General features: G+C 42.8%; 1 protein-coding gene across 1 annotated transcript in view; it reads left to right on the forward strand.

Moving 5' to 3' along the window:
- LOC109919697 (latent-transforming growth factor beta-binding protein 2-like) overlaps positions 1-11,424 on the forward strand; it is a 63,017-nt gene that overhangs the window by 27,109 nt on the left and 24,484 nt on the right. Inside the window, exons 4-5 of the mRNA XM_048618189.1 lie at positions 4,255-4,496; positions 7,011-7,113. Coding sequence (XP_048474146.1) covers positions 4,255-4,496; positions 7,011-7,113 — 345 coding nt within the window. The remainder of the gene's footprint in view (positions 1-4,254; positions 4,497-7,010; positions 7,114-11,424) is intronic.

Raw genomic sequence — 11,424 nt, forward strand, 5'->3', positions numbered from 1 at the left:
TTCCTACCCGACAGACCATCACATTCCTTCAATGTTTACCCTTGATATTCATATCCTGCACTTTCACCATACCAGCTTTAGTGACTGTGCCTTCAGCTGTGAGGACATTAAGTTCTGAAATTCATCTTTATAAACTTCTCCAAGTTCTGTTTCTCTAAGGCTCTCTTTAAGACTCAACTGGTCTTTTGATACCGCAGAACTAGAGCATTGGTGAAAAAAGGCCCATTTTTTTTTTAAGCCTTTTGTTTCACACATCAGGACATTTTGAAAGAATATGAGTGTAAAGGTAAACAACATTTTTATTTTACTGTAGGGGTCGAGTACAAATTGGTTGGCAAATGGATTATTCGTGCCATTGCCAATCACCAGGTTCATAATGACTGACAGTTAACTACAAGTTTGTTGTTTAAATTTAAATCAGGCAAGCTGACTAATTGGTTAAGTCATTGGTCTCAGAAAAGAACCAGCAGATGGCTTTTACCTATTCTGTTCAACTAAATCAAATATCATGCATATACATGCTCTTTCTGTCTGCAAAGAACAGGGCCCTTTATATTAATATATTATTTTCCAAACACACATTGTGACCCTGACTGAAAATACTAAATTGGTTGTTACTGTAATTGTACCACACTTGGCATTATTTAGCAAACATCCAACCATGGAATCAAATCTAATATTGGAGACTGTATTTTAATTTTGAGAACATGAACTGATTGAGTACAGTCAGTACTAAAGGCTGAAAGGATGGGCTGTTTCATATGACTCATCACTCTTTGGGTTTTCCAGCTTACAGACTTAGCTTGGCAGTTAACTGTCAACTCTCCCAACAGAGAGTGTTATAGAGTATGGAAACAGACCCTTTGGTCCAACTAGTCCATGCCGACCACGTTCCCAAACTAAACTAGTCCCACTTGTCTGCGTTTGGCCCATATCCTTCCAAACCTTTCCTGTTCATGTCCTTAACCAAATGTCTTTTAAATGCTGTAAGTATACCTGTATTCACCACTTCCTCTGGCAGTTCATTCCATATAAAAAACAATCTCTGTGTAAAAACAAGTTGCCCCTCATGTCTTTTTTTAAAACTTTCTCCTCTCACCTTAAAAATATGACCCCTAGTTTTGAACTCCTCCAATCTAGGGAAAATACCCTTACTTATTCACCTTAGCTGTGCCCCTCATGATTTTATATACCTCTATAAGGTCACTCCTCAACCTCCTACACTCCAGTGGAAAAAGTCCCAGCCTATTTTTATAACTCAAACCCTCCTAGCCACAGCCTGGTAAATCTCCTATGAATCCGCTCCAATTTAATAATATCCTTCCTATAGCAGGATATTAGAAGTGCACACAATACTCCAGAAGAGGTCTCACCAATGTCCTGTACAAACTCAACATGACATCTCAACTCCTATACTCAAAGGTCTGAGCAATGAAGGCCATTGTGCAAAATACCTTCTTAACCACCCTGTTTACCTGTGACACAAATTTCAAAGAATTATGTACCTGAACCCCTAGGTCTCTGTTCCACAACACTACCCAAGGCCCTACTTTTAGTTGTATAAGTCTTGCCCTTGTCTTTTTTACCAAATGCAATATCTCACATTCATTCAAATTAAACTCCATCTGCCACTCCTCAGCCTATTGACCCAATTGATCGAGATTTCTTTGTAATCTTAGGTAACCTTCTTCACTGTCCACTATACACCAATTTTAGCATCATCCACAAACTTGCTAACCATGTCTCCTATATTCTAATCCAAACCATTTACATAAATATCAAACAAAAGTGGACCTGGTACCTATCTTTGTGGAACACCACTGGCTACAGGCTTCCAGTCTGAGAAACAATCTTCCACCACCACCCTTTGTCTCCTACCGTTAAACCAATTTTGTATCCTATTGGCAAGCTCACCCTGAATTTCACATGATGCAACCTTACTAATTAGTCTACTGTGCCGAACCTTGTCAAAGGCTTTACTAAAGTTCATGTAAACAACATCTACCACTCTGCCTTCATCAATCTTTTTGTTTACTTCCTCAAAAAAACTCAGTCAAGCTTGTGAGGCACGATTTCCCTCGCACAAAACCAGCTGACTATTCCTAATCAGTCCTTGCCTGTCCAAATGCATGTAAACTCTCTCTTTCAGAATCACCTTGAACAACTTACCACCGATGTCAGGCTCACAGGTCTATAGTTCCCAGGCTTCTCCTTACAGCCTTTGTTAAATAAAGGCCACCACCCTCCAGTCCTCTGGCATCTCACCCATGGATATAGATGATACAAATATTTCTGCTAGGGGCCCCACAATTTCTTCCCTAATGTTCTGGGATACACTTGATCAGGTCCAGAAGATTTATCCACCTTTAAGTTTTCTGAGACCTCCAGTACCCCCTCTTCTGTAATGTGAACTATTTTTAAAACATCAATATTTATTTTCCCAAGTTCTCCAGCCTTCATTTCTTTCTAAAAACTGACATGAAATATTCAATTAGTATCTCTCCCATCTCCTGAGGTTCAACACATAGATAACCTTGGTGATCTTTAAGGGGTCCTATTCTTTGTCTAGTTGCTCTTAATGTATTTGTCGAATCTCTTTGGATTATCCTTAACCTTATCTGCCAAGACTATCTCATATCCCCTCTTTGCCCTACTGATTTTCCTCTTAAGAATGCCCCTACTCTCTTTATACACTTTAAGATATTCATTTGATCTGAGTTGTCTACATCTACTACACAATTCTTTCTTATTCTTAACTAAAATGTCAATTTGTTTATTCATCCATTGTTCCCTATTGTTACCAGCCTTACCCTTCACTCTTACAGGAACATTATACCTCTGAGTCCTTGTTATCACACTTTTGAAAGCCTCCCACTTGTCAGTCATCTCTTTACCTGTGAACAGTCGACTTCAATCAATTTTTGAAAGTTCTCGTCTCATACCATTAAAATTGGTCTTACTCCAATTAAAAACTTCAACTGTTATGAAAGGCTCATCCTTTCCCATAACAAATTGAAAACTAACAGAATTATGATCACTAGTCCCAAAGTGTTCCTCTACTAACACTTCAGGCACTTGCCCTAGTTTATTTCCCAAGAGAAGATCAAGTTTTGCTCCTTCTCTGGTAGAAACATTTATGCAGTATGGAGTCATAGAGTTGTACAGCACAGAAACAAACCCTTCGGTCCAACTCATCCATGCCAACCAGATATTCTGAATTAATCTAGTCCCATTTGCCAGCATTTAGCCCATATCCTTCTAAACCTTTCCTATTCATGTACCCATCCAGATGCCTTTTAAATGTTGTAATTGTACCAGCCTTCACCACTTCCTCTGGCAGCTCATTCCATACACGCACCACCCTCTGTGTGAAGAAGTTGCCCTCCAGGTCCCTTTCAAATCTCCTCCCTCCCACCTTAAACCTTAGTTTTGGACTCCCCCACCCTGGGAAAAAGACCTTGCCTATTCACCCTATCCATGCCCATCATGATTTTATAAACTTCTGTAAGGTCACCCTTCAGCCTCTGTGCTCCAGGGAGAATAGTCCCAGCCTATTCAATCCCTCCCTATAGCTCAAACCCTCCAATCCTGGTAACATCCCTGTAAATCTTTTCTGAACTCACTCAAATTTAAGATGAGAAAGGATTGGGGAGGGTGGTTTTGAGTGGAACCTGCAGTGACTGGGCTGAACAGCCTGTTTCTGTGCTGCATATCCTATGGAATCAGAACAACTATCTACGTGAGAGAGAGACAGAGAGAGGACTAAGTGTAACCAGTCAGTATGCAGTCTCGCGAACACTAGAGTTTCACATTTTAATCTGACAGCAATCCCAATTCTTAAAAAAGGAAGTACAATTAGCCCATCCACTTTGTCATCGTTTAATCCCATTCTTTCACCATCTCCCTTTATCTGTACATATCTCAGTATCAGCAGCTTTCAAATGGACTTGCTGATTAGGTTCCAAATTTTCTTTGATCTTTCTCACTTCCCAGTTTACACCAAATACCCCTATCAGGGTGTAATTGTGTTGGAAATTGTGCCCTTATTCACACTGTCTTTCACAGCTCTGCCACAGGTGAGCCATCCTCCCATGGGATGGTACTGTCTGGCTTCTGATCCCATTGGACAGTGATCTATTGCTGCACTCCCCATTGGACAGTGATCTATTGCTGCACTCCCCCTTGGACAGTGATCTATTGCTGCACCCCCCATTGGATGGTGATCTCTAACTACAAACACTGTACTGATTCCAGCAGACCGACTGATTCCGTCGATCGTAAATCTTCGAGTCCAGCATCCTCCTGAAGTCTCAGTGAAGGTTCATCAGGTCACCCAGGTGGTTGGAGAGAAACACACAAATTCTGCTCAGCTCCACGTCCAGGAGCCAACGTCCCAGAGAGCACCACAGGAGCGACAGGGACCTCTCACTGCTGCTCCCCGATTGGATGCAGAGTCTGTGTTTGGATACTGCTTCACTGAAATCACGAGCGGACAGGTAGGAAACTAATTTAGAACTGGCATGGGGTGAGATGCCAGCTTGCAACACAGTGCTCTTGGAACGTAGAACAATACAGCACAGCAACAGGCCATTCAGCCCACCATGGCAGTACTGACCATGATGCCATTCTATAGTAATCCCATCTGCCTGTACATGGTCCAATATCCCTCTATTCCCTGCTTGTTCATTTGTCTATCTAGATGTCACTTAATTGTTGCTAACATCTCCACCTCTACCACCTCCCCGGCAGCATTTTCCCCAAGCACCTACCACCCTCTGAACAAAAAACAACTTGCCTCCCATATCTCTTTTTAAACTTTTCTCCTGTCATTTTAAACTAATGCCCCTGAGTAATTGACATTTCCAGCTTGGGAAAGAAACTCTGACTATTCATAATTTTGTATACTTCTGTCAGGTTGCCCTCAGCCTCCGACACTCTAATCGAAACAATCCAAGTCCTTCCAACCTCCCCCTATAGCTAATATACTCCAGTCCAGGCAACATCCTGGTAAACCTCTTCTGTGCTGCCCCTCTCTCAAGCTTCAATATCTTTTCCCATATAGGGGATCGGCAGCAGTTGGAGGTGATTCTGAGTAGGACCTCATCCTCTTTTTTTTTTAATTCATTTGTGGGATGTGGGTATCACCATCTGCACCAGCATTTATTGCCCATCCCTAATAGCCCTTGAGAAAGTGGTGCTGAGCTGCTTTTTTGAACCGCTGCAGTCTCTATGCTGTGGGTTGACCTACAATGCCATTAGGGAGGGAATTCCAGGATTTTGACCCAGCAACAATGAAGGAACGGCGATATATTTTCAAATCAGAATGGTGAGTGGCATGGAGGAGAATTTGAAGGAGTTGGCATTCCCATGTATCTGCTTCCCTTGTCCTTCTAGATGGAAGTGGTTCTGGGTTTGGAAGGTGCTGTCTGAGGAGCTTTGGTAAGATCTTTCCTGGTGCCAAGTCCCTCATTCAGGCACTGAGTGCCTTTGTCCAAAACACACTCCCCAGAGGAGCCTGCAGGTGATGCTGTGCAGGTTTGCTTCACCTTGTTGAGCCAGCTCCCAGTTAATAACTGCAGTGGCAGGATCAAACCCATTAATGAGCACCTTAAGGGTTTCAGTTAGTATCAAAATGGGAAAGCCTTCATCAGAGTGGAAACGAGAAGGGAGCAGGGTCCCCATCTGTCACCCTCCTATCCAATTAGATGGCTGCCACCAAACTGTCTTTGGGAGGGGCGTATTAACCCGCACCCAAAGGTCCATTCCAAACTCTGTCTGTCCATTGGCTGTGTTTACTCCCAAAAGTTTTTAGTGTCAGAGAGTGACCTATCCCATTGATCAATAACAATTAATCTTTCCTTTCGCTGAGAGATTGAATCTTGTATGTCATAGTCACAGAGTTTTTAACAGCATCTTGAGGTCCTTCAGCTCATCATGTCCATGATGACTATCCAACAGACCTCTCCTTTCATTATGATTCTCCTGCATTTGGCCCATAGCCCTGTGTGCTCTGGCATTTCAACTGCTTATCAAAATACTTCTTCAATGTCTTGGAGTTCATGCCCCTGCCACCCTCTCAGGCAGTGAGTTCCAGACTCTAACTGCTCTCTGGGTGAAAATACTTTTCCTCAAATCCCCTGCTTCTTATTTAACACTGTGCCCTCTGGTTATTGAGACCTCTATGAAGGGGAAGGGTTTCCCCCGATCTACCTTGTCTATGCCCCTCAGAATTTTACACACCTGAAGCAAAAGCCCCTCAGCCTTCTCTGCTCCAAGGAAAACAACCTCAGCCTATCTAGTCCCTTTAAATTGCTGACTCATTCCAGCCCAGGCAATATCCTGGTGAACCTCCTCCAGTGTGATCACATCCTTCCTATAGCATGACCATAAGTGCACACAGTACTCCAGCTCTGGTCTAGCTCATATACAACTCCATCATAAACTCATTGCTCTTGTCTTAACTAATAAAGGTAATTTTCCTGTATACCACCATAACCACTTTATCTGTCTCTCCTGCTACCTTCAAGGATCTATGAAAATACGCACAAAGGTTTCTCTAATTCTCTGGGCATCTTAGGGTCCTACTATTCAGTGTATACTCCCTTGTCTTGTTTGTTCTTGTTTGTCTCGTGAATGTTCAAGGATTTATGGCCCCAGCTCAAGCTGGAGAAACCCTGGTGCCAACATTCTTCCCTTAACCAACACGAAGCTGTTGGCTCATGCCATCCCGGAATGGAATCTTGCTCCGTGTAAGTGCTGATATATTTCTTGCAACAGCCACTTCTCCTCAATTTAATGAAGTGTTTGACAAATGGGCTGAAGCTTTCTAGAAGAGTCACTGAGGAGCAAAGTAAGTTTTTCTGGAGTAGGTCATTGAGCTGCAACATTAACTCATGTGCCTCTCCTCTGCCAGAGCTGATGTGTAGTTTCAGTGGTTTCTCTGTTTTTATCTAGGTTTCGAGGTTCTAGCTTATTCATAAATCATTCCTGTCTTGATGTTGTCATTTCAGTGTGCTTCCCCACTGACCGGCCTGCGGACAGTTGAACGTTGCTGCCAAGGAGGTGGTGTTGGCTGGGGAGTGACCGAATGCATTCAATGTCCCATTACACCAGGTCAGACACTTCCACAATATATACACACAAAACTATTCCAAAATCACATGGTCATAGCCACAGTGGATCAGTTACTGAGCTTGTCACCTGGTGAAATAATCAAGCCACACCCAATCTCAATCCCCAACCCATACTCAGCTGAGGCTCAGACTCAGTAACCTTGTTACTGTGCAGGAGGAGGACATTAGGCCCTTGTGTAGGCACTGGCTTTCAGAATGAGCACCTTGAGCCAGTGTCAAAGCCCCATCCCCTCCCCATAGCCCTGCATGTCATTCTCATCCATTCTCGCACTCTGTCATAGTCTAACTGCCTCTTTGTTAGCCTCCATTGAACTTGCCTCTACTGCACTGCTTCATGCACTCACTGTGTCAGAGCCAGTGTTTATTCAGCAGGGTAAGGGTTACTCACTGTGTAACTGTACAGAGTCAGAGTTAATTCAACATGATAAGGCTTATTCATTGTGTAACTGTACAGAGTCAGTGTTTAAACAGGGTGTGAATGACTCACTGTAACTCTACAGAGTCAGTGTTTTTTTTTTCAGGGTGAGTTGGAAAATTGAAGATTTGTGAGGAGTTTTTATTGAGTTAACAGTGTAGTAAAGTTCACACGCAGGTGCTGAACAAAAGAATTTTACACACATACTGAAATCTGAGCACTGATCATATGATCAAGGAATTAATACTTTCTGGGAGTCAGAATTTTATTAACAGACCTTAAGCGCTCAACTTAATGACTCAATTTCAGGATGAAAGACAGCATCTTTCTCCAGCAGTTGAACTGGGCAAATAAAGATGGTTTTGTTTTGTTTCAAACAAGGTGGGTCCTCACATTGCTGGAGCGTTGGAATGCAATTTTCAGTGTGTATATAATTGATTAATTTCCATATTTTGGTGCTGAGTGTAGGTACATGTGAAGAAAGTTACAAGAATCAGTGCGTGACCATTCTCCTCCTTGATCGAGATATGAAATGTGGAATCTTTCAATCAGATTTTAACATGGAGCTGGGATTTTCCTGACCTTGGCCACATGTGTAGTGCAGACACAAAATCCTGCAACTTGAAATGCAAAGGTTTGCTTGGGAATCGGATTTTGAATTTAATTCCCCACTCAGCCAAAAGTCATCCATTTTTAAGTTGATCTTCAGCTTCTGAAGTTTTCAAAGGTTTCCCACCTGGCTGTTTCTAACTGAGTTTAGCTCCCTGTATTGCCAATTAATACTAGTCAATTACCCACATACTGCCGCAATCTGCTGGGACAGTGCAATAAAAACCAACACCCACTATTCTTGGAATCATCACATATGTGAAAAATTGATTAATCAATTTATTAAACGGTCTAATTCAGGTGACAAGCAAGTCAAGACCCTGGTTAAAAAAGAACTATTTATTGTAATCAAGCTCTTTTTAGCCAATGGCAAAAGACAGACCAGTCAAGTTGCAAACTTAAAACTCTATAACTTAAACTCTGCCCCTTTTTACAATTTCCATACATACAACAGACACAAAAAGAGAGAAGACACAAGTATTTGGGGTGGGGAGTGAAAAGAATAGTGTCGTACAATTCTGGCACCACTCCAGATCACAGACTTCAGTGACTTGTTTCCTTTTGGGTCCTTTTAATTCCTTTAAATTCCTTCTGCCTCTTTTCTGATGATATGAGATTGTAGCTATACCAATCGTAAATTGGTTCAGGAATCATACTTTCAGTGCCTCTGAAAGTGTTTTTTTCCATTGTTCCTTTCAACAGGGGATTTGCAGAGACAACACCCTGCAGAAAAGGTGAGGGAGAATAGCTAGCCTCTGGAGATTTTAGTTTGATTCTCAGCACAGAAAGGAGATGACGAAGGAGAGATGTATTCTTTCTCTTTGCAGTCTGAATACCCCTGCTGTATTGCCCACACGCAGGGCTATAGCCACCTTCCCAGGAACCATTCAAGTGGCTGTTACTATGCTGAACCCACAATAACTGGGTCCAATCGAAAAGCTAATCAGAGAACTGTTTCAGGGCCAAGTGGCCCTGAAAACACACAGGTGGTGCCATTCCATTTGAAAATCGCTCTCAACAACTTTTAATCTGCACTTGGTTTTAATAGCTACAAATATTTTCTCTCACAGTTTTCTCAATTTAAAGCTGTCTCTTCTCCTATTTTTAGTCCACACTCCAAACAATTTAAAATTGTTCTTTGCAATATCCATTCAGGTAACTAAAGTTCTGAATCCCATGGAGCTGACTGCAATCTGTGTTCCCTATTGGATTTCTCGATCTTGCTCGGGTGTATGCAGGGGCTGGGGACAACCAGCAACCATGCTGCAGTTAGTTCTGGGCATCACAGCTTTTGTTTCCCTTAATCCTTTCATGGGATGTGCGTGTTGCAGATGAGGTTAGCATTTATTACCCATCCTATTTGCCCTTGAACTGAGCAGCTTGCTCAGTCATTTAGAGAGGAGTTGGGAGCCAACCACATGGCTCTGAAACTACATGTAAGCCAGACCAGTTAAGGGCAGCAGATTTCCCTCCTAATGGACATTGAACCAGATGGGTTGTTACAGCAATCAGCAGTTGTTTCACAGAATCCCTACAGCGTAGAAGCAGGCCATTCAGCCTATTGAGTCCATACCAACCCTCTGAAGAGCATCCCACCAGACCCACCAGCTCCCCCCAACTATCCCTGTATTTCCCACCTCTAACCCATCTAACCTACACATCCCTGGGCACTATGGACAATTTAGCATGGCCAATCCACCTAGCCTGCACATCTTTGGATCATTGGAGGAAACTGGACTGCCCTTTGGAAACCCACACAGACACGGGGAGAACGTGCAAATTCCATACAGTTGTCTGAGACCGGAATTGAACCCGGGTCCCTCGCGCTCTGAGGCAGCAGTGCTAACTACTGAGCCACTGTGCCACCCATACTGCCTGCCCTTGACCGATTTGCTGGTTGATACTCAACACACCTTCTTGATTGTGTATTTCAATTTTTCTCCTCATCCACAGGATTTGCTTGTTTCATGGTCACCATTAGACTAACTTTTGATTCCACATTAATTAATTAAGCACGCACCAGATGACTATATTACAAACATACAGGACTTTGACGAGGTGATATGTTCAATACTGACTCCAGCTTTGGTCTCTCTACAAAGGAAAAGCTGCACTTCCCTTCTAGGGAGAGGTATGAAGTTTCATTAGACAGGTTCTGCAAAGAGGAGATTGCTGTGGGTGGATTAGACTGGAGCTAACATTCCCTGGGGTTTGGAGTAGGAGAGGAGCTAAATCCTTCAGCGCATGTCAGAGTAGCTGCTGTGAAATGCTACTAGAAACAGAAGTAGGCCATTCAGCCTCTCGAGCCTGCTCTGCGTTTTAATCTGATTGTTGTTTCAACTCCCCTTTCCTGTCTGCCGCTAGAATTTTGGAATCCCTTTCTCAGTCAACAGTCCACACAGTTCTGCCTTAAAATTACTCAATGACCCAGCTTCAACTGTTCTCTGGGAAAGAAATTTCCATGGGCTCACAAGTCCAAAAGACACAGGAGCAGAATTAGGCCATTTGGCCCATCAGGTCTGCTTTGCCATTCAATCATGATATCTTTCTCAACCCCATTTTCTTGCCTTCTCCTGGTAACCCTTTTTCCCCTTAATAGTCCGTAATGAGCCCCTGAGAGAAAAGAAAACTCTTCTCCTTTTCATCTTAAATGGGAGCTCATTTATTTTTAAGCTATGTTCCCTAGTGCTAGTCTCTCCCTTCATCCTTTCAGTATCCACTCTGTCAAGTCCCCTTACGATTTAGGTGTCTCAATGAGATCACCTGCCTTTTTTTTAAAACTTCAATGGATACTGTCCCAACTTGTTTCTTGTATGGTAGAGCCTTCACCCTAGGATCTCCTGGCTGGACAGTCTAGAACAGGGATCACAATCACAGTGAACCTGGTCTCTATGTAGGACAGGGATAAGGAGAGATTTCTTCATTGCAGACAGTTGTGAAAGTTTACAATTCTCTCGCTCAGAGCTGTGAATGCTCAGTAGATTTTTGGATATTGAGGGAAATGTGGAACAGGGGTTTGGGTAGAAAAGTACAGTTGGGCAGAAGATTATCCCTGGCCACACTGATTGGCAGAGAAGCTCCTCCAGCTCCTATTTCCTGGATTTTTGTGGCCTATGATTTCATGAAGCACATTTCCATACAAATGACAGTTGGAATTTGTTTCAGAGATAGTAGGAACTGCAGATGCTGGAGAATCTGAGATATGCAAGGTGTAGAGCTGGATGAACACAGCAGGCTAAGCAGCATCAGAGGAGCAGGAAGGCTGAC

Source organism: Rhincodon typus, chromosome 39, assembly GCF_021869965.1.
Source record: "Rhincodon typus isolate 14 chromosome 39, sRhiTyp1.1, whole genome shotgun sequence".
Lineage (NCBI taxonomy): Eukaryota > Metazoa > Chordata > Chondrichthyes > Orectolobiformes > Rhincodontidae > Rhincodon > Rhincodon typus.